Consider the following 23066-nt stretch of genomic DNA (forward strand, 5'->3'; position numbering starts at 1 on the left):
ATTTGCAGTTTCTACCAAGCTGTGATATGTGATGGAGTGGAGACATTTCAGATGGGTGTTTTCCTGGCACTGCCCACCTCTCCCTTCCTGCCCCTTAACCTCAAAACTAACCCCAGGCCACCAAGACAATTATTTCCCTTTTGATTTTTGGTAATCTTTGAATCAATTTAATTGGGCCATTGGTCTGGAGATAATCTGTTTTAAGCTGCTTTTCAGAGCAGAGCATCTTCAAAGTCAGATTAGGTTGCTCAGGGAATTCTCCAGGTAAATTTGGGGTTTGGGAGGGTGGAGATTTCAGCACCTTTCTGGTGCCAAGTTGCAGTGTTTGTTGTACTTGCCTGAACTTGCTGTTCCTTTGTGCTCAGCTGGAATTTCCCTTGCTATGACTTGTGACTGTTGCTTCCTGAACATCCGCTGCATGCCTCTGAAAAGAATCTGTCCCCAGCTGCTGGATTCCTTCAGACATTGGGAGGCTGTTGACGTCCTCTCTGCCCCTTCACTTATGGCTAAATAAGGTCAGGTTGCTTAGCAGTTCCTTGCAGGTCATTAGCCTTCAGCCCCAGTAGCCTTTCTGCACTCTCTGTCTGATTCATTAGTGTCACTCTTGTATCAGGGTCTCAAAATGGACACAGTACTCCAGGTGTGACCTCAAAAGTAGCAAGTAAGCAGCCAGGATCTTGATCCTGGTTACAGTCTTGGGAGTGGAATCAGATTTTCATTAGTCCACATCCCTGCAAGCACACTCTGCGTTTTGCTACCTCTAAAGCTAAATAGAACTACCTCAGTCAGTCCTTCATAGAATGCTTTGGATCAGAAGGGACCTTCAAAGGTATCACACAGTATCACAGTATCATCAGGGTTGGAAGAGACCTCACAGATCATCAAGTCCAACCCTTTACCACAGAGCTCAAGGCTAGACCATGGCACCAAGTGCCATGTCCAACCTTGCCTTGAACAGCCCCAGGGACGGCGACTCCACCACCTCCCCGGGCAGCCCATTCCAGTGTCCAATGACTCTCTCAGTGAAGAACTTTCTCCTCACCTCAAGCCTAAATTTCCCCTGGCATAGCTTGAGGCTGTGTCCTCTTGTTCTGGTGCTGGCCACCTGAGAGAAGAGAGCAACCTCCTCCTGGCCACAACCACCCCTCAGGTAGCTGTAGACAGCAATAAGGTCACCCCTGAGCCTCCTCTTCTCCAGGCTAAGCAATCCCAGCTCCCTCAGCCTCTCCTCACAGGGCTGTGCTCAAGGCCTCTCCCCAGCCTCATCGCCCTTCTCTGGACACGCTCAAGCATCTCAATGTCCCTCCTAAACTGGGGGGGGGGCAGAACTGAACACAGTACTCAAGGTGTGGTCTAACCAGTGCAGAGTACAGGGGCAGAATGACCTCCCTGCTCCTGCTGACCGCACCATCCCTGAGGTCCTCTAGTCCATCTTGTTGCAATGAGCAAGGATGTCTTCAGTTAGCTCGGGTTGCTCAGCAATACTTCACTAGTAGCATGTTTTTATTTGGTGGGAATTCAAAGAATCAGAGAATGGCTTAGGTTGGAAGGGACCTGAAAGCTCAGCCAGTTCCAACCCCCCACCAGAGGCAGGGACACTTCCCATTAGAACAGGTCACTCAAGGCCTCGTCCAGCCTGGCCTTCAGCACCTCCAGGGAGGTTGTGGAGCACAGAAGCACAGAATGTGATCAAAGATTGGGTGCTTCTGTGCTCCACAACCTCCCTGGGCACCCCGTGCCAGTGTCTTACCACCCTCACTGGAAAGAACCCTTTCCTAACATCTAGTTTGAATCTCCCCTCTGCCAGTTTAAACCCATTACCCCTAGTCCTGTCATTACAAGACCTTGTCAGTAGTCTCTCCCCAGCCTTCCTGTAGCCCCCTTCAGACACTGGAAGGCCACCACAAGGTTTCCTCAAAGCCTTCTCTTCTCCAGCCTTCAGATCCCCAACTTCCTTAAACTATCCTCATAGCAGAGGTGCTCCAGCCCTCTGATCAACTTGGTGGCCCTCCTTCATGCAGCAGATTTCCTAGACAACTGGCCATTGAGCTCTGCAGGATGCACAGTGTGTTCCTCTGCAAATCAGTTTGGAAGCTGCCTGGCAGAGTCTGACAGACACTTCTTTGCCTGTACTTCCGCGATGTGTTTGTGCTGTGTGTCTGGTGCAGGATATCTGAAATCTGTGACTTTGGGGCTTGTCATCACTGGTAGGTTTGTTTGATTCATGACATGAAGTGCTAAGTGACTCTCACGTTGAGGAGTTGTGGCAACATGTTTGGTTTAAGAGGAAAACAAGGGTGTTACAGGCGTAACTTCCGAGCTTTCTGGCCGTTTTAGAAGCCACCACTTTTCCCACATACTCTTGGCAAACCAGTTTCTGCTTCAGCCATAATCATAGAGTAGTCTGGGTTGGAAGGGACCTTAAAGATCACCTCCTCGCCATGGGCAGGGACACTTGCCACTAGACAGGTTGCTTAAGGCCCTGTGCAACCTGACGTTGAAAGCTTCCAGGGAAGGGGATGAGGAGCCATATCTGTTGGAACCACAACACAGGATCTAGGAGGTGCCTGGAGTGCTTTCATGATAATAAATGCTAACAATTGGCTACATCTTTACAACTTTAATACTTCCCTCCTTCCCAATGTAGCATTTTTTTATGTAGCAGAACATATTAGAAGTGCTTTCTTTCCAATTGCTGGGAGATTGTCTGTATGAGCCTTAGTCTGTGTAGTTTTGGGACCGTGGCTCTCAGACTGCTCTGAGTTAATGCTTATGAGCAGTTGCGTGAAAGGGAAGTAGACACCAAGTTAGGAGCAGGTGTGGAGCTGTTGGAGAGCCCTGCAGGGGGACCTTGACAGGCTGGATGGGTGGGCAGAGGCCAGTGGGATGAGATTGAACAAGGCCAAGTGCAGGGTTCTACACTTTGGCCACAGCAACCCCAAGCAGCACTACAGGCTGGGGACAAAGTGGCTGAGAGCAGCCAGGCAGAGAGGGACCTGGGGGTGCTGGTAGAGAGGAACCGAGGATGAAGCAGCAGTGTGCCCAGGTGGCTAAGAGAGCCAATGGCATCCTGGCCTGGCTCAGGAACAGTGTGGTCAGCAGGACAAGGGAGGTTATTCTGCCCCTGTGCTCAGCACTGTTCAGGCCACACCTTGAGTGCTGTGTCCAGTTCTGAGCTCCTCAATTCAAGAGAGATGTTGAGATGCTGGAAGGTGTCCAGAGAAGGGTAGCAAGGAAGCTGGTGAGGGTCCTGGAGCAGAGCCCTGTGAGGAGAGACTGAGGCAGCTGGGGGTGTGCAGCCTGCAGAAGAGGAGGCTCAGGGCAGACCTCATTGCTGGCTACAGCTCCCTGAAGGGAGGCTGTAGCCAGGTAGGGTCGGGCTCTTCTCCCAGGCAACCAGCAAGAGAACAAGGGGACAGTGTCTCAAGCTGTGCCAGGGGAGGTCTAGGCTGGATGTTAGGAGGAAGTTGTTGTCAGAGAGAGTGATTGGCATTGGAATGGGCTGCCCAGGGAGGTGGTGGAGTCGCTGTGCCTGGAGGTGTTGAAGCCAAGCCTGGCTGGGGCACTTAGTGCCATGGTCTGGTTGCTTGTCTAGGGCTGGGTGCTAGGTTGGGCTGGATGAGCTTGGAGGTCTCTTCTAACCTTGCTGATTCTTTGATTCCTTGAAGTGAGCAACCTAAGTGCTTGATCATGTTGGCTTGTGGAATTAACTTGCTGGCTTGGCAAGGATGGCTCTGAGTGGTGCAGAACTGGTGCGTGCAAGTTTTCCAAGGAACTTCTGTTTGGTTAGTGCTTCTTATCTGTCAGAAAATCAGCAGAACTGCATTTGTAACTGCTTATTTTCTTAAGAGAAAAAAGAATGATAGATTGTGTTAATAGGAGACCAAAGGAGGGGTTTTAGTGGTTGGTTATTTCATTTTTGTGGCTGGAAACGTCCGAACACTGCAGGAATGTAATGAGCATTGGAAGCAGAATGTATGTCAATTTATAGCAGCTGTCTCCATGTTAGTGTAGTTGTTGTTGTTGTTGTTTACTTACATCTTAGTCCTGTGTTATTTCAGGACTTGGCTTCTCACTGCTTGATGTTGCTTTGCCTGATGAGTTTATATATCCCTAGAGAATGCCAATACAAAAAACAGTTTTGTTTGGCTAAAACTATTTTGTTTGGTTGAAATATGTTTGTCTCCTATCAAAGGTCAGAAAGTGGACGGAGTTACTCCATTTCTTCTCTTTTCCCTCTGCCATAACAGTAAAATAACCCCCCCCAACTTCTAGACTATATTGATTAAGCAGAAGTCAGTTGAGTGCTACAGATTGCTCTGTTTCTACTGGTATAGCTGGAATTGGAATCTGCTTTAACTTCCTTTGCAAGTCATCTCATCTTTAATCTGAGAAGAAATAAATGTCAGGGAGTACAGTCAATTGGAGATATTTGAGGAGAAGGCATGGTTTGTGGCCTCTCATAACCGAGAGGCGTAAAGTTTCTACCATGCCAAATGTCACCTGTCATTTCAGTGCTCATCTGTAGTCTGTTAAGCTACTTCAGAATGTGCATTGCCTAAACTTCTGTGCAATAAAGAGATGGCTTAGCCTTCATGTGCTGGCTGAAAAGGGCAGCCTTCCATTGCTTCAGAGTAGCTATGACCAGTGTGGTAAATGTAGTTGTTTAGATTGCTTGAGACTTGTTGACAGTGAATGTTTAGCTTTGGTTTTGTGCATTGTTCAACATTATCCTCGGTGACTGTCTTCTGGTGGGTTTTAATAGACTGATGAGCCAGATGTGTTGCTCTTGTGTGTGATGGGTGTGGACAGCTCCCATCTTAGGTATGTGTTTGATGGAGTTTTCCTTAGTTATTCAGGAGATAAGAAAGGATGAAGTATTTGACATTAAAAAAATGCCAGAGTTGCAGGCTGCAAGATAGGAGAGTTTCATCTAGACATGCTTGCATTACAGCTAACTAAAACCCACAGCCCTGCAGAGCAAAGAAAATGTACACTTTGAGCAGCAAGCATTAGATACATAAAGCCTGCTTTTGAGTTTTGATCTGTTTCATAGAATCATAGAATCAGTCAGGGTTGGAAGGCACCAGAAGGATCAGCCAGTTCCAAACCCCCTGCCATGGGCAGGGACACTCTACCCTGGAGCAGGCTGCCCAATGCCTCACCCAGCCTGGCCTTAAACATCTCCAGCCATGGGGCCTCAACCACCTCCCTGGGAAACCCATTCCAGCCTCTCACCACTCTCATGCTCAACAACTTCCTCCTCACCTCCAGCCTGACTCTCCCCACCTCCAGCTTTGCTCCATTCCCTCCAGTCCTGTCACTCCCTGACAGCCTCAAAAGTCCCTCCCCAGCTTTTTTGTAGGCCCCCTTCAGATCCTGGAAGGCCACAAGGAGGTCCCCTGGGAGCCTCCTCTTCTCCACTCTGTTTATATGCACACAACATTTTTTATGCTGGTAACTCAGCCCCACTTTAAGAGTAAGTTGGTCAGTGATGTGCAAAGAACAATAAAACAACCTTTAAAATAATTTTTGGGTTGGAGAAACTGTATCAACAATGAAAGAACTTTGTGGTAAACTGCTTTTATTTTTATTCCCAACAGTACATCCTTTCAGGCTCTGATGACTTCAATTTGTATATGTGGAGGATTCCTCCAGATCCAGAAGCAGGTAAGTTTTGTTGGATTGGAATTTGGAGGAGGGGGCACATGTGACTTGACAAATTGTAGTGTTTTGGGTGGATTTCTCTTTTGAAATATCTGTTCTTACTTAGATCTCTGAATCTGGAGTAATTGGGATGAGATCTAGATGAGGAGATCTTACAAATGCTTGATCTGGGTGGCAATAGCCAATGCCATTTGAATCTTTCGTCGTACTGATTTTATTTCTCTTTTCATACAACACTCATTTAAAACTTTTAGATGAACTAATGAAGAGAGAGAGCTGTGGCTGCAGCAGGGTGTGTCTTTCCTCTCCATTGCCTATGAATTCTTGTGCTTCTAAGCTGATCTGAGTTCACTGGAGAATTTAGGCTCTGTTACTAAGGAATTTCACAGACTCACAGAATTAACCAGGTTGGAAGAGACCTCTAGGATCATCGAGTCCAACCTATTGCCGAACCCTTCTCATTAACCCATGGCACTAAGTGCCTCATCCAGCCTCCTTTTAAACATCTCCAGGGATGGGGACTCCACCACCTCCCTGGGCAGCTCATTCCCATTCAATCTTTCCATGAAGAATTTCTTCCGAATGTCCAGCGTAAACCTGCCTAGGTGCAACTTGAGACTGTGTTCCCTTGTTCTGTTGCTGGGTGCCTGGCTGAAGAGACCAACCCCACCTGACTACAGCCTCCCTTTAGGTAGTTGTAGACAGCAATGAGGTCTGCCCTGAGCCTCCTCTTCTGCAGGCTGTACACCCCCAGCTCCCTCAGCTGCTCCTCACAGGGCTCTGCTCCAGGCTCCTCACCAGCCTTGCTGCCCTTCTCTGGACACCTTCCAGCACCTCAACCTCTTTTTTAAACTGAGGAGCCCAGAACTGGACACAGTACTCAAGGTGTGGCCTGAGCAGTGCTGAGTACAGGGCAGAAAGACTTCCTTGGTCCTGCTGACCACACTATTCCTGATAGAGGCCAGGATGCTATTGGCCTTCTTGGCCACCTGGGCACACTGCTGGCTAATGTTCATCCCATAATGAACCTTGCAGCATAAGACAATATTCTATGATTCTAAGACAGTAGTTCCTCAGCTCCAATACATTAGCCTCTCTTTCCATCTTTCTTCCCTCTTAAATCCAAGCCCTTCCAGTGGTTTCTAATGCGGAGCACTTATGTGCTAACATTTTAGCACTATCACCTGGTGAAAATGACCACATTTGACTCATTTTTGACCCTTTCCCATGCAGGCTTCCAAAAATATTGCCACAAAACTATGTCATGTGTATTTTGGTCAGCTTTACTTCTGGCTTTTGTAACATGAGGAAGTGTGTTAGTAAACTTGCAACATTTTACTTACAAAATTAATTACTTAATGTCAGTTACTGTCAGTGATTGCTTCATGAGTTCAGAAGATCCTGTAGTGGGAATTTTTATGTCTCAGTCTCTTAACTTGAGCAGATATTGGTGAAACATTTCAGCAAAACTGATGACCTTTGTTTTGCTAGACGTAAGGATTCAGCTTCTGTGTCAGCTAACACACTGGCCATCCAAATCACCTGTGCTAGGCTCATTCAGTGCTTCTTAAAGAGTCATAGAATCCACCAGGTTGGAAGAGACCTCCAAGATCATCCACTCCAACCTAGCACCCAGCCCTAGACAATCAACCAGACCATGGCACTAAATGCCCCAGCCAGGCCTTGCTTCAACACCTCCAGGAACAGCGACTCCACCACCTCCCTGGGCAGCCATTCCCATGCCAATCACTCTTTCTGGCCACAACTTCCCCCTAACATCCAGCCTAGACCTGCCCTGGCACAGCTTGAGACTGTGTCCCCTTGTTCTGTTGCTAGTTGCCTGGGAGAAGAGCCCAACCTCACCTGGCTACAACCTCCACTTCTAAGTAGCAACTTTTTTTGCAAGGCTCATATTTTTGCCTGCTGCATGTTTAACAACTCTGAGATGGATTGTTCTGTTGACGTGCAGGGGTGGCAGCGTTACTACACCAAAGATGAAGAAAAGTGGGCAGGAACACACTGGTGAGACAATTCCCAACCTACTGCAAGTTGGAGGAATGCAGTTACCTGTGCTGGTGCTTTGCCAGGAACATGGAACCAATTCTGCTCTACTTTTGTAAATAATTGTAACTTAGAGGTGTCCTCCCAGTAGGTTGCATTGAGTCATTCCCCCCTCGACTGGAAACTCTGCCTGTGGTTTTGTTTAGTCCACTTCCTCAACAGGATTTACTGCAAGGTGGAGTGGCCCATGGAAAAAAAGGTATTTCCTAAGTGCTTAGGAAACTATTCTATGGAGGAGTTTTATTGGCTGTCTCTCTCCAAAGTCTCAGATTGTTCTGAACCAGCCAGGATTTACTGTGGCAGAAGGTTAGTTGCTTTTTTGCTGCCTCTTGCTCTTTTTTGAAGGTGGAACACTTTGTCCATTTTTCCCACTTTCTTCTCCATCAAGTACTTCCCACCCAGCTTTCCACTCTGCTTCAGAAGTGATTGCTGATTGTTTGTTTGGAGAATTTGTTAGGCAGTTTCCTCTTCAAATCCCAGTTTTCTTCAGAGGAACAGCTTCTAGCAAAGTTAATACATCAGTCTGGCAGAAGAAAAAGCAGTCCTGAGTTCCCATAGGTTTTACTTGACTCTAAGGCAAAGTAGGAGAGGAGGCATCAGCCCTACATGACCTGCCTAGCAGGACTGTTAATGTATTAGCACTTCAGGCACTATTTAAACCTTTCTCCTATAAACTTGGTCTCTTAGCTGGTAAAGAATCCCTGTTAAGACAGAACCTGACATGTCTTGTGGGGTAATAGAGGGCTTTGTAGACCAAATGTTTTGTAAAATGGAATTTACATTCTTCACCCACTACTCTGAATCACCCTTGCAACTCGGAGCTTGTCTCTTGCTGCCAAAGTATTGCTCAAAGACGCTGTGTGAGTGACATGATACTTGTTTGCCATGGAGAAGGCAGCTGGGGATCCTTCAGTTGACGTGAGCACACTGTCACCACACCTCTGAAAAACTTTGCTAAATCAGAACAGCAAACTACACTTCAGACCCCTTTTTAATGCTGTCTTTGTAACTGTTAGCAAGGAAGGATTTGTTGTTGTGGTCCAGTTACTAAAGTCATTGCACCAGTTTTCAGAGAACTGATGCAAGGTTTCTTCCCTTCCCCCCCACCCCTTGCTCACTGCAAATGCAGACACTGCTTTAAACTCGAAGAATTCAGCAACAGATCTTTTCATAACATTTGAGCAGGGTTATCTCATTGGAGATGTCTTGTGGTTTAAGTTCTCAAGTCCTAGGCTGATAAGAGGAATAATAGATGACCTAGGGGACTGGGTTGATGGAAAAACTCGACATGAGCCATCAGTGTGCACAAGCAGCCCAGACAGCCAACTGTGTCCTGGGCTGCAGCAAGAGCAGCGTGGCCGGCAGGGCAAGGGAGGGGATTCTCCTCCTTTACTCTGCTCTCCTCAGACCCCACCTGGAGTTCTGTGTGCAGTTCTGGAGCCCCCAACACAAGAGGGACATGGAACCATTGGAGCCAGTCCAGAGCAGGGCCATGAGGATGCTGAGAGGGCTGCAGCAGCTCTGCTCTGAGGACAGGCTGAGAGAGTTGTGGCTCTGCAGCCTGGAGAAGAGAAGGATTTGGGGAGGCCTTATAGTGGCCTTACAGTATCTGAAGGGGGCTAGAAGAGGGCTGGGGAGGGACTATTGACAAGGTCTCGTAATGACAAGATGAGAGGTAATGGGTTTGAACTGGCAGAGGGGAGATTCAAACTAGATGTTAGGAGGTTCTTTGCAGTGAGAGTGGTGAGACACTGGAACAGGTTACCCAGGGAGGTTGTGGCTGCTTCTTCCCTGGAGGTGTTCAAGACCAGGTTGGATGAGGCCTTGAGCAACTTGTTTTAGTGGGAGGTGTCCCTGCCTGTAGCAGAGGGTTAGAACTGGCTGATCCTTGAGGTCCCTTCCAACCTAACCCATTCTATGATTCTGTAACACTGAGCACCGGAAGAGGCTGAAGAAGCCTTAGTCACCAGCAACCGGACAACTAATTGTACTGAAGCTCCTACTTGTATTGCACCAGACAGTTTGCAGCTATCAGAACAGTATAAATGCACAGGCAAGCAATTTTCATAGGCTCAGAGGATGTCAGGGGTTGGAAGGGACCCAAGGAGATCATCCAGTCCAAACCCCCTGCCTGAGCAGGTCAGTACTATCTAACACAGATCACAGAGGAACACATCCAGACAGGCCTTGAAAGGCTCCAGAGAAGGAGACTCCACAACCTCTCTGGGCAGCCTGTGCCAGTGCTCTGGGACCCTTACAGGAAAGAAGTTCCCCCTTGTGTTGAGCTGGAACCTCCTGTACTGCAGCTTCCATCCATTGCTCCTTGTCCTATCCCAGGGAGCAGTGAGCAGAGCCTGTCCCCCTGCTCCTGGCAGCCTTCAGATACTTAAAACATTTATCAAATCCCCTCTCAGTCTTCTCTTCTCCAGACTAAACAGCCCCAGGTCCCTCAGCCTCTCCTCATCAGCCATGCCCTCCTGTCCCCTCATCATCCTCCTAGCCCTCTGCTGGACCCTCTCCAGCAGATCCCTGTCCCACTTCAACTGGGGAGCCCAACACTGAACTCAGTATTCAAGATGACTTCTCAGCAGGGCAGAGTAGAGGGACAGGAGAACCTCCCTTGATCTGCTGGACACACTCTTCCTAATACACCCCAGGATCCCCTTGGCCTTTTGGCCAACAGGGCGCATTGCTGTGCCATGGGTAGCTTGTTAACCAGGTTAACTTGTTGTTGGATAACCATTTCCATACCTCTAGTTAAAAAAACAAACAAACTAACTTAAAAGAAACAAAATCGAAACCAATCAACCACTACCAACAAAAAAACCCACAGCAACCCAGCTATTGGTTGTGGGATAATTTCAGTTGTTTTGTTCCATTGGTGTTCAGAAGGAGTTGGTGGTGGTGATTTGCATGGTTCCAATAGTGCTGTGTAAAAACCATTGCAACCTGGGCAGTTAAACACACTGTATCTCAGGCCACAAGGGAGAACAAAGTGGAAAGGGTGTGCCCAAGTTTACCTCTGTAGTAATTTTGGTTTAGCTTTCATACTGTTGTTCAGCTCTGCTGGTGATAGCAAGGGTGGGAGGGTTGGTATAGATAAGACATAGGTAGCTATAACTGGTATTTAGCAGCAGCCAAAGCCAAGCAGAAAATATACATCCAAAAATAGCCACTGCCACTACAGCTTTTTGCATGCTCTAGAGGAAAATGATGATATTTCAACAACGAGATTTTGCAGCCTCTGCAGAGGTGCAAGACCAGCACAGGGCTGATCCTAGGCATAGGCAAGGCAAAGTGGGTGTTTGCCTAGAAGACCTGGTTGCCTCAGGCAGGAGCTCACAACAGCCCACTGCTACCTGTACTTTCACTAGGGGCCTTGCCGATCCTTTTAGTTGGCCTGGGAGTTGGAGGGTGGGTTTCATAGAATCAACCAGGTTGGGAGAGACCTCCAAGATCATCCAGTCCAACCTAGCACCCAGCCCTAGCCAAGCAACCAGACCATGGCACTGAGTGCCCCAGCCAGGCCTTGCTTGAATACCTCCAGGGACAGTGACTCCACCACCTCCCTGAGCAGCCCATTGCAATGCCAATCACTCTCTCTGACAACAACTTCCTCCTAACATCCAGCCTCTACCTCCCCTGGCACAACTTGAGACTTTGTCCCCTTGTTCTGTTGCTGGGTGCCTGGCAGCAGAGCCCAACCCCACCTGGCTACAGCCTCCCTTCAGGGAGTTGTAGAGAGCAATGAGCTCTGCCCTGAGCCTCCTCTTCTGCAGGCTGCACACCCCCAGCTCTGGACACAGAGAAGGGCTCTCTTGAGGAGCCCAGAACTGGACACAGCACTCAGGGTGTGGCCTGAGCAGTGCTGAGCACAGTGGCAGAAGAACCTCCCTTGTCCTGCTGGCCACACTGCTCCTGAGCCAGGTAAGGATGCCATTGGCTCTGCTGGCCACCTGGGCACACTGCTGGCTCATCTTCAGCTCCTCTCTACCAGCACCCCCAAGTCCCTCTCTGTCTGGCTGCTCTCCAGTCACTCTGTCCCCAGCCTGTAGTGCTGCCTGGGGTTGTTATGGCCAAAGTGTAGAACCCTGCCCTTGGCCTTGTTAAAACTCATACTGTTGGACTGTGCCCACCCATTCAGCCTGTCAAGGTCCCCCTGCAGGGCTCTCCTACCCTTCAACAGCTCCACACCTGCTCCTAGCTTGGTATCATCTGCAAACTTGCTGATGCTGGACTCAATCCCCTGGTCAGATCAGTGATAAAGATATTGAACAGAACTGTGCCCGGGAACACCACTAGAGACTGGCTGTATGAAGTTGACAAAGGAAGCAGTCCGCAGCTGGAACTGCAGCTGCTTTCTTACAGTAATACAATCAGTAAACTTTCTTTTGCTATAGCAGAAGTACTTAGAGTCCTCTGGTGCCTTCTCCAAACTGTCTCCTCTAATCATACTGGGAAGAGGAAGGATCTTGGCCAGCTCTTGCTGTTCTCACTCCATATTTGATGCAGACAAAGTCAGCCTTGCTTGCGCTGCTGAGAAACCTTAAAATTGCTGTTGCTGCTGCCAGAGCTGTAGTCAGATTCCTGACTTGACTTGAAGGGATGCTGCAGGACCATGTGCTTGCAGGACCATGTGCTTGCAGGACAGGAGTGCTTGTGTTCAAATGTAGCTTCTCTGCAGCCAGGTCTCCGAGGAGCAAAGCCATCTGCTGGCATGCGTTGTACAAAATGCATAGAGGTGTTGCAAGTGACCTGAGAGAGGCTTTTTATGGAGTCTAAACACAATCCGCTGCAGAGAGGTCCTGTATGCTGTGCATGTTTGCTTGCACTGTGCTCTGCATTTCTTTCCAAACTCTAGTATCCCTCTTCTGTTAGTGCATCATGACCTCACAGGATTCAAATGGCAGGGCAGTGGCCTGTGGTCTAAATGTGTCCTGGATTATTAGTAACAAAAACTAAATTAATTTTAAAGAAGCTTTTTACTGTAGTGCCAAGGCCTGCACTGGAATGCTGTGCTATGGCACACTGGCAGCAGCTGCAAATATCTGGTTCTTCTCAGGAGTTTTCAGCACTTGGAGTAATTCATAAGGCTTGTATGAAGTTATGCTTTAGTCTGTGCAACGTCTTTCTACCTTATATGAACAACAAATGGAACTTCTTTTACAGTGTCCTAGATAGAAAGGACTTCTTTTGAATGAGGTAATTTAACTCCACTACTGCAGAGCCAGTAGAGGATTCTTCCTTACCCCAGCAGGTCCTCTGGTGCTTTGTCAGTTGCTGTTGGTTCATTGTTGTTTTTTAATGTTTGGAATAATTCCACTTGTTTAGGGACTGAGTTCTTGCAGGGTTTCTGCACTAAGGCACTTTCCTCAATGATTTGACATGGACAGAGGCACTGAGTGCAGCCTCAGCAAGTTTGCTGAGTACACCAAGCTGTGGTGGTGCAGCAGCCAGGCTGGAGGGTAGGGATCCACCCAGAGGGACCTGGACAGGCTGCAGAGGTGGGCACAAGCCAACCTCATGAGGTTCAACAAGACCAAGTGCAAGGTCCTGCAGCTGGGTCGAGGCAATGCCAAGCACAAATGCAGGCTGGGCAGTGAGGGGCTGGAGAGCAGCCCTGAGGTGAGTGACTTGGGGGTGCTGCTGCTGGACGAGAAGCTCAACTGGAGCCAGCAGTGTGCACTTGCAGCCCAGAAAGCTAAGCAGAGCCTGGGCTGCATCAGGAGAAGTGTGGCCAGCAGGGTCAGGGAAGTGATTCTTCTACTCTACTCTGCTCTGCTGAGACCCCACCTGGTGTACTGCATCCAGTTCTGGAGCCCCCATGACAAGAAGGATGTGGAGATGCTGGAGTGTGTCCAGAGCAGGGCCACGAGGATGCTGAGAGGACTGCATGTTCTCAACATGTGAATTGTCAACTCATTTCCATAAATATTTCCCAAACTGTGTAATTAAGAAGGGTTTCATTAGCATAATATTTGAACCCTAAAATCATAAAGCAAAGCAAGAAGTAATGGCTTTGGCAGCTTAGTAGACATCTCTATAGGTGGTAGCCAGGTCGAGTTGTGCTCTTCTCCCCGGCAGCCAGCAGCAGAATGAAGGGACACAATCTTAAGACAGATGTTGAGGTACTGGAAGATGTCCAGAGAAGGGCAACGAAGCTGGTGAGGGGCCTGGAGCACAGCCCTGTGAGGAGAGGCTGAGGGAGCTGGGGGTGTGCAGCCTGCAGAAGAGGAGGCTCAGGGCAGACTTCATTGCTGTCTGCCACTACCTGAAGGCAGGCTGTAGCCAGGTGGGGTTGGTCTCTTCTCCCAGACAACCAGCAATAGAGCAAAGGGACACAGTCTCAAGTTGTGCTGGGGAAGTATAGTCTGGATGTTAGGGGAAGTTCTTCACAGTACCCTAAGTTTGTAGTTCATCTCCAATTCTACAGTTCTTGCTTTGCTCATTGTCTGTAGCTGCTGACTCTTTTGTAAGTGTTTTCTAGGGCGTACTTCTTGTTTTGTAGTGAACCCTGGCAGCTTGAGTCCATGGATCATTAAAACTTCTTTTAGACTTGGAAACCTTTCCTGAGAGAATTGTCCCTTTGTTCCTGAGGCCATCTTCCCTGCCACATTTGTCTGTTGGGTTAAGATAAATGTGCTGAGAACTGAACTTGATGTAACAATCTACTGTCAGCTTGATAGACGCAGTTGGATTGACAGCTGTGATCTGTCTGGAAGGAATGCCGTGGGAGTGGGGCAGCTTGCCATCAGCCATAAATGTGGTCATGATTGTCTAGCAGGGTGAACAGCATGAAAGGCTGTGAGGAATCTCCTAAGACGTGAAAGAGAATCAAAGAAGCCCACTTTGATATTTAATGACTGATTGCTCTTCAGTCAGTCAGCTTTGCTTAACACTGGTGAAGTCTTGCTCCAGTGACTGAGGGCAGAACTTCTCTCTGAACCTTCACAGAAGTTACAAGTGTACCCAAAGAAGAGAACTGTTCCAGGTAGCTTTTGCTGAGTGTAATTAGAAGTCAGCTGGAGCAATAGTCTCCCTTTCAAGTTGTCTTTATTTTAAATGAGCTTTCGTTCTCTATGTAAAGTGGTTAACGTGGCCCCGTGTTTTGGTCCTTGGAGTTACTTGCTGTCTCTTTTCCCTTCTTCAGACATGCTATCTTTCTGTCCCAGGGTGCCATGAGACTGCAGTCTGGTCTGCAGATAATGATTTGCACAAACAGAACGCTTCCCAGGAGCAGTAAAAAGATCTGTCTGTGAATTTCTAGGAGTTGGATGGCTCCTCGTTTCTAGGTTGTTATCATGCTTCGTTCACCACATACACACCAATCTGGTGTTCAGAATGCAGTTACAGTGAGTGGAAGGCATAGACTACATTTTCTAGGAGGAGAGAGTCTGGGCACAAGATTGCTTCTTTATCATCTGTCTAACCTGACAAATAGAAGGTGGTGTAGGAATGCCTCGGGTTTGTTTTCTTCTTCTTGACTCTTCCTTCTTGCTACCCTTCAATGTTAATGCAAGTTCTTCTCTAGGAAATGTGCATTGCAGGAGAACTCTGACTCTTGGTTTAGAAGGCAAGTTGTTGCAAGTTCAGCTTAGGGCTTACACTAGAAGCTATTTGAGCTGAAAGAGCTCCTGCTGAGTTCAAGGAGAACAGCAAACCTCTTCAGCAATGAGAACATGAAGTTTACTTGTTTAGTGTTAAGAAGACTATAAGTAGCAACAAAGCTAGTTAAGTCTTTAAACATTCTGTAAGGTGTGCTTACAACCTTCTCTTTAGTGGTTTTCAGTTTGAACTTCCCCTCTTGGAAAAGTTGGTTTCTTTCACTGAAGATGGTAATCATAGCAGGTTATTGAAGATGTGTTTATTCAGATACATACATGTGCTTTCTAAAAAAACTTAGCATTTTCATTGTGTGAATTTATGAATATTAAAAAATCACCACATGATGGGTTTCTTCCTCTGATTTATAGATCCAGCTAGTAACAGTCAATGAGTAAGCAGAAGAACTGTTTAGTTCTGCACAAAAGCATGCCATTTCAGCTAATTCCCTGCTGACAAAAGAGTGCTCTAACCCCTGGCTCAGATGTGTTCTTTCAGGTCCCTCTCTGAGCTTGATTTGCAGAGTTGTTGTAGATCCTGGTCTAGGAAAAGCTGTAATGTAGTAACTCAGGTAACTATCCTTGAAGGTTACCTCTTTTAGATCCTTCCTACACATCTAGCTGGAGTCAGCTATTCTAAGTGATGAACTGCTGGTTTTAAGAAGTCAATTTTAAAAGACTACAGCTATTTAAAAAATTCAACTTGTTGATTTGTCTCCCAGTTCATAGATTTGAAGCCATGTCATGCCTGAAGCACTACAGTTTCACTGGTGATTTCAGTTGGTCTGTTGCTCTCATTCACATACTCGTCATATTGGATAAAAAAACTTCTTTGTTTAGGTAGTTGAACTGGAGCTGGCCTCAGAATCCTATTTTGCAGGAAGGATGCTTTTCATAGAATCATAGGATTAATCAGAGAATCAAGCAGGTTGGAAGAGACCTCCAAGCTCAGCCAGTCCAACCTAGCACCCAGCCCTAGCCAAGCAATCAGACCATGGCACTAAGTGCCCCAGCCAAGCTTGGCTTAAACACCTCCAGGGACGGCAACTCCACCACCTCCCTGGGCAGCCCATTCCAATGCCAATCACTCTCTCTGACAACAACTTCCTCCTAACAGCCAGCCTAGACCTCCCCTGGCACATCTTGAGACTGTCCCCTTGTTCTGTTGCTGCCTGCCTGAGAGCAGAGCCCAACCTCACCTGGCTACAGCCTCCTTTCAGGGAGCTGCAGACAGCAACTAGGTTGCCCCTGAGCCTCCTCTTCTGCAGGCTGCACACCCCCAGCTCCCTCAGCCTCTCCACACAGGGCTGTGCTCCAGGCCTCTCCCCAGCCTTGCTGCCCTTCTCTGGACACCTTCCAGCACCTCAACATCTCTCTTGACTTGAGGAGCCCAGAACTGGGCACAGTGAGCTTTTCACAGTGCCGTTGCTCAGAAAATTGGAATTCAGCAGCCAACACAGGCCTTAAAATACTGCAAAAGTGCAAATGTAACACAACTTCAAATGATAATGAATGAAAGCAGTGAAGATTTAATTATTCATGTCAATGTGTACTTGTCTTCCCCCTAGGTGGCATTGGCAGGGTCGTCAATGGTGCTTTTATGGTACTGAAAGGTCATCGGTCAATTGTGAACCAGGTCCGGTTTAATCCTCACACTTACATGATCTGTTCTTCTGGTGTTGAAAAGATTATAAAGGTAAGATGAGTGATCAGCAAATGTGTTCTTTCAGTGTTTTGTAATAAAGCTTTGCTTTCCTCAACATTGTTTTCCACACCCATCTTGTCTTCTTGCCCTCATCATTTCTAAAGTGGGGTATCGCATTTGGTGAACAAGCTGATGGAAATTGGGCATGTCAGTTTTAAAGGTTTTAGAAATCATAGTATCAAAGAATCAGCTAATTTGGAAGAGACCTCCAAGCTCATCCAGTCCAACCTGTCACCCAGCCCTAGCCAGTCAAATACACCATGGCATTAAGTGCCTTATCCAGGCTTTGCTTGAACACCTCCAGGGGTGGCAACTCCACCACCTCCCTGGGCAGCCGACACAGGCCAGGATGCCATTGGCTGTCCTGCCCACCTGGGCACACTGCTGCCTCATCTTCAGCTATTATCTACCATCACCCCCAGGTCCCTCTCTGCCTGGCTGCTCTCCAGCCACTCTGTCCCCAGCCTGTAGTGCTGCTTGGGGTTGTTGTGGCCAAAGTGCAGAACCCTGCACTTGGCCTTGTTCAATCTCATCCTGTTGACCTCTGCCCACCCATCCAGCCTGTCAAAGTCCCCCTGCAGGGCTCTCCTACTCTCCAACAGTTTGACACCTGCTTCTAGCTTGGTGTCATCTGCAAACTTGCTGATGCTGGACTCAATCTCCTCATCCAGATCATCAATAAAGATACTGAGCAGGACTGGGCCCAGCACTGATCCTTGGGGCACACCACTAGTGCCAGCTGCCAACTGGATGTGGCACCATTCACCACCATTCTCTGGGCCGAGCTCTCCAGCCAGTTCTTGACCCATATCAGAGTGAATCTGTCCAAGCCAAGAGCTGCCAGCTGTGCCAGGAGCTTGTTGTGGCAGATGGTGTCAAAGGCTTTGCTGCAGTTCAGATAGACTCCATCCAGTGCCTGCCCCACATTCACCAGGCAAGGAACCTGACTGTAAAAGGAGATCAGGTTAGTCAGGCCACACCTGCCCTTCCTAAACCCATGCTGGCTGGGCCTGATCCTTTGGCCATTCTGTAGGTGCTTTGTGATGAGAGATAAGATCAGAATTCCCTGGATTTGTACCCTGGAAAAGGAATTTTTTTCCAGTTTAACTCCATACATGGCTAAAGTGTTTTGTGAGCAGTCTTTCTTGGGAGAGATTGCTCCCAGCTGCAGTGAGGTCTCTTAAAACTTCTGGTATCTTGGGCTAAAACGTAATAAAAATCTCTCCTAAAAGTATTGTTAAGCCTTAGCTTAGCCTGCCCAAGCTGAATTTGACTCAAATACTGCCTCAGGAGCCCTTCTGTGATTTTTATACACACTTCTGTGTTTAATCAGTTCAACAGACCTTTCTGTGGCATCCAGAGGAAGCAGGACTCTTAATACTCCCACAGTATGTCTTTTCTGAGTCCTCTACCACAGTGAGTTTAGAAATTTGGTGTCTTTTGATGTGGATTGTGAGGAGAGAAATTTTGTTAGGTTCTGAAACTTTTGTTTCCCTAAGGAAAGGCAGCCAATGTGGGAGCAAGAAACAACAAGAAGGAACAGCAACAGAACAAGGGGACACAGTCTCAGATTGTGCTGGGGGACATATATTCTGGTTGTTAGGAGGAAGTTCTTCACAGAGAGTTATTTGCCATTGGAACGGGCTGCCCAGGGAGGTGGAGTTGTCACCATCCCTGGAGGTGTTCAAGACTGGATGAGACACTTAGTGGTATGATCTGGTTGACTGGACAGGGCTGGGTGCTAGGTTGGACTGGATGATCTTGGAGATCTCTTCCAACCTGGTTGATTCTATGATTCTATAAGGCAGAACCTTTTTTTGTCATTTGCTGATAGCAGAGGTTGAGGGTAAGGAGGTGGAGGATTATGCTACTCTAATGCACTTTGCATTCTGCTGCTGTAGAAGTGTTGCTGTAATTTGGGTCTATTAACAAGATGAATGAAACGAGAAGGGTACAATTTTTAAGCAGGATAATGAGAACTGCTGCTTCTAACTGTTCGTTGGATGGCTTTGTAAAAGTCTTACCTGTCTGTGGCTATAAGTGAGGTTGTTTGAGTATTGGTGAATGTTTAATCAGCCATAAGTTAACTGAATTAACTTTGTCCTCCGAAGGAATGTTTCAGTGGTCTGTAACTTAGGAACCAAAACCCTGGGACTGTGGCCCACTGGCTAGCTGCATCACTTGCATTACAGCTGCCATCAGCATTTGAGTGCTTCTGATTCTACTTCAGCTTTCCTTCCCTTCTGTCTTCCACCTGTACTTTAGATTGCCTTTCTGTTCTGGTTTTTTTTTTAATCTGTGTACCTCCAATAGGTTCAATCACAAATCTGTCATCAACAGGCTTTAAACAAAAGTGCATTGCACAGTCTTAGCAGCTGACTGAGTTTTCCAGTTCTAAGCAGTCAAACTGCCACTATTTTACAACAGATTGCCAGAGGCATTTTCTTTTTCGCTTTGAGAACTTGATTCACACAGCCTGAATTCTCCTTTTTAGATTGTATGTCTGCTGACCCTTCACCCTAGGAATCCTTCTTGCCTGAGTGTGTTTAGACTGTTGGATTAGCATTGTTATAAACATCCCCTGTGTTGTTTTTGTGTGCTTCTTGCTAGGGTTTTGGTGGGTTGGACTTTCTGTCTAGTGATTAAAAGGTTAGTTTGCTGAAGGCTCCAGTGGCAGGTTGTGTAACTCTTTCAAAGACACCTCTGCTTGGATGCTTCCTTAGAACAGGACACCTCTTGTGTTGCAGTATGAGCAGTGGAACTTGTATAGCTGCTCCCAAGGAGCTGGATTTCCCCAAACATTACAAGCTAGAAACAATTAAATGGAAAGGTCACAGAATTACAGAGTCACAGCAACATGCAGGTTGGCAAAGGCCCTCAGCATCACCAAGGCCAACCTAGAGCCCTACTCCACAACATTCACCTTAATCCATAGCCCTAAGCGCCACAGCCAAACCACCCTTAAACACATCCAGACTGGGTGACTCCACCATCTCCCTGAGCAGCTTATTCCTCTCCCTGACCACTCTCTCAGTGAAAAAATTTTTCCTCATGTCCAATCTAACCCTCCCTAGTCTCAGCTCGAGGCCATTCCCCCTTGTTGTGTCTCCAACTACCTGTGAGAAGAGCCCAGCAGCAGCCTCTCCACAATGTCCCTTCAGGCAATTGTAGACAGCAGTGAGGTCTCCCTCAGCCTCCTCTTCCTCACACTAACCATCCCCAGCTCCCCCAGTCTCTCCTCATCAGATTTATTCTCCAGACCTTTCCCCAGCTTCGTTGCCCTCCTCTGGACCTGCTCCAGCACCTCCATATCTCTTTTTTATTGCAGTGCCCAAAACTGAACTCAACACTTGAGCTGTGGCCTCACCAGAGCAGAGTCCAAGGGGACAATCCCCTCCCTGCTCCTGCTGGCCACAGCATTTTTAATCCAAACCAGGATGCCATTGGCTTTGTTGGCTGCCTGGGCACACTGCTGGCTCACATTTAGCTGCCTGGGCACAATGCTGGCTCCTATTCAGCTGTCTGGCACACTGCTGGCTCACATTCAGCTCCTGTCTATTACAACCCCCAGAAGGTGTTTAAAGGCGTTTAATAATGTATTAAGTTTATTAGTGAGCTGTCGGGGTTGAGCAGAACTGGATAGTCTGAGAAGTGAAAAGAACAGTCTGAGAACTGCTAAGATGCACAGCTGCAGGGAAGCAGCCTTGGGTAGAAGCTGGGAAACTTTAGCTGCTATCTGTAGCTGAGCCGTGCGAGGAGGCCTTGAAGGGGGGCAGGCTGGCCAGCCCTGGGAACAAGCAAACATTGTGGCTAGCTGCACAAAGGGGGATTAAGGGGAGTAGTTGGTCAGGCCTGCCTCTATGCGTGTGGACAGCCCATAGTCTGCTATGTCAGCCTGTCAAAAGTGCACACCCCTGTACCCAACTCCAGGATATAAGCATCACTCAGAGCTTCAATCAATGGATTGACCTCCTGTGTATCATACTGGACTAAGCTTGTGTCTTTTGTGCTCCTGCACAGCCTAGTGAGGCCACTCAGCAGGGAGCCAGAACCTCTTAGCCTTTCGTTGTGTGGCATTTTGTTTCAGCCCGTAACATGCCTTCCTTGGAGATCAGGTTAGATCTTGTCTGATCTGCACAACTTCATTCTTCAAGGTCTGGGTGAGTGACAGTTTGTAGGTGACCAAAAAATAGTGGTTTCTTCTTCATTCCAGTAACTTCTGCAGTTTGAGTGGAGGCTAGCAACTGCCTGCAGGAGAAGGGCAAAAGAGGGAAAATGCCAGCAGCAGCTCTGAAACCAGCTGGGAACACAGGGCTCTTCCCTTGCATGGGTGGCTGTCTTTCCCCCATAGACGTGCTGGATGTGCTTCCTCAAAGAAGTTGAGATGACAAGAGGAAAAACAGAAATAACTGTATTTAGTTGTTAGGTTTGGAGTTTTGTTGGTTGGTTGGTTAGGTTTTCTGGTTGTGGGTGGGTTTTTTAGGGGACATTTTTGTTTTGGTGAGGGGTTTTGTTTGTGTTTTCTTGCTTTGAGTGAGTTTGTTTTAGGCAGTTCATTGCTGTCTACAACTACCTGAAGGGAGGTTGTAGTCTTTTCCAACGTTGCTAATTCTGTGATTCTGTGAGATGAGCTGAAAACTGTTACAACTGCTGTATGCCATGAACTTTGCCCACACTTGGTGAGCTTTGCGAGATGAGAATTTGGAGTAGGGATCTGATACTGTATTTAAGATGTCTGAAAGGGAGGTTTTCAAACAAGGGGAAGTGACCTCACTGATGTCTGCAACTCCCTGAAGGGAGGTTGTAGCCAGGTGGGTTTGGTCTCTTCTCTAAGGAAACCAGCAACAGAACCAGGGGACAGAGTCTCAAGTTGTGCCAGGGGAAGTCTAGGCTGGATGTTAGGAGGAAGTTGTCAGAGAGAGTGATTGGCATTGGAATGGGCTGCCCAGGGAGGTGGTGGAGTCACTGTTCCTGGAGGTGTTGAAGCAAAGCTTGGATGAGGCACTTAGTGCCATGGTCTGGTTGCTTGTTTAGGGCTGGGTACTAGGTTAGACTGGATGATCTTGGATGTCTCTTCCAACCTGCTTGATTGTTCTTCTAAGTTTCCTTCCTTTTACTGTCCTTCCAAATGTCTTCTGAAAATCTTTCTGGAATGAAATCACAAAACTAACTTGCCTGGGGTGGGCTGGTATTCCATTCCCTCAAGTGTAGAAACTCTGTGATGAATTAAAAATGCAGATGCAAGTAGTTGTTTGTCTGAGCCCTTAATTTTTAGACTTGCTGGCCTAAATTTAGTACTCCTAGAAGCGAGGAACTGATAGCACCAGCATCAAGATGTGATAGAGACAAGCCACTCAATAATTCCATGTGCTTCTGCCAACACACTTCCTATTTCCATGCTGATTGCAAATGAGATACAAATTCATCTCAGGCCCGGCCCTGCTGAAGTGAACAGCACTCACAAGAATGCCTTTGTGGCTATGGGGTTTTTGCTTTAGTTTTTATTAGTTGTTTGTTTTTTTTTTTTTAGTTTGTTTTTTAGGTTTTGGTAGGGGTTTTTGTTAGTTTTTGTTTTGTGTCCAGAGAAGGGCGACAGGCAGAGGAGAGGCCTTGAACACAAGGCTGAGGGAGCTGGAGGTGTGCAGCCTGCAGAAGAGGAGGCTCAGGACAGACCTCATTGCTGTCTACAACTCTCTGAAGGGAGGCTGTAGCCAGGTGGGGTTGGGCTCTTCTGCCAGGCACCCAGCAACAGAACAAGGGGACACAGTGTCAAGTTGTGCCAAGGGAAGGTCTAGGCTGGATGTTAGGAGGAAGTTGTTGTCAGAGAGAGTGATTGGCATTGGAATGGGCTGCCCAGGGTGGTGGTGGAGTCGCCGTACCTGGAGGTGTTGAAGCAAAGACTGGATGAGGCACTTAGTGCCATGGTCTGATTGGTTGGCTGTAGCTGGGTGCTAGGTTGAACTGGAAGAGCTTGGAGGTCTCTTCCAACCTGATCTATTCTGTGATTCTGTGAGAGAAAGGCAAAAGTGTTC

The 23066-nt window shown here is 47.6% G+C and overlaps 1 protein-coding gene across 5 annotated transcripts in view; it reads left to right on the plus strand.

Moving 5' to 3' along the window:
- Positions 1-23066, plus strand: part of DCAF5 (DDB1 and CUL4 associated factor 5) — a 98431-nt gene that overhangs the window by 69140 nt on the left and 6225 nt on the right. For all 5 annotated transcript variants that reach the window (XM_064143562.1, XM_064143590.1, XM_064143581.1 and 2 more), the window contains 2 exons: positions 5604-5670; positions 16898-17025. In XM_064143562.1, coding sequence (XP_063999632.1) covers positions 5604-5670; positions 16898-17025 — 195 coding nt within the window. The remainder of the gene's footprint in view (positions 1-5603; positions 5671-16897; positions 17026-23066) is intronic.

Source organism: Pogoniulus pusillus, chromosome 1, assembly GCF_015220805.1.
Source record: "Pogoniulus pusillus isolate bPogPus1 chromosome 1, bPogPus1.pri, whole genome shotgun sequence".
In the NCBI taxonomy this organism is placed as follows: domain Eukaryota; kingdom Metazoa; phylum Chordata; class Aves; order Piciformes; family Lybiidae; genus Pogoniulus; species Pogoniulus pusillus.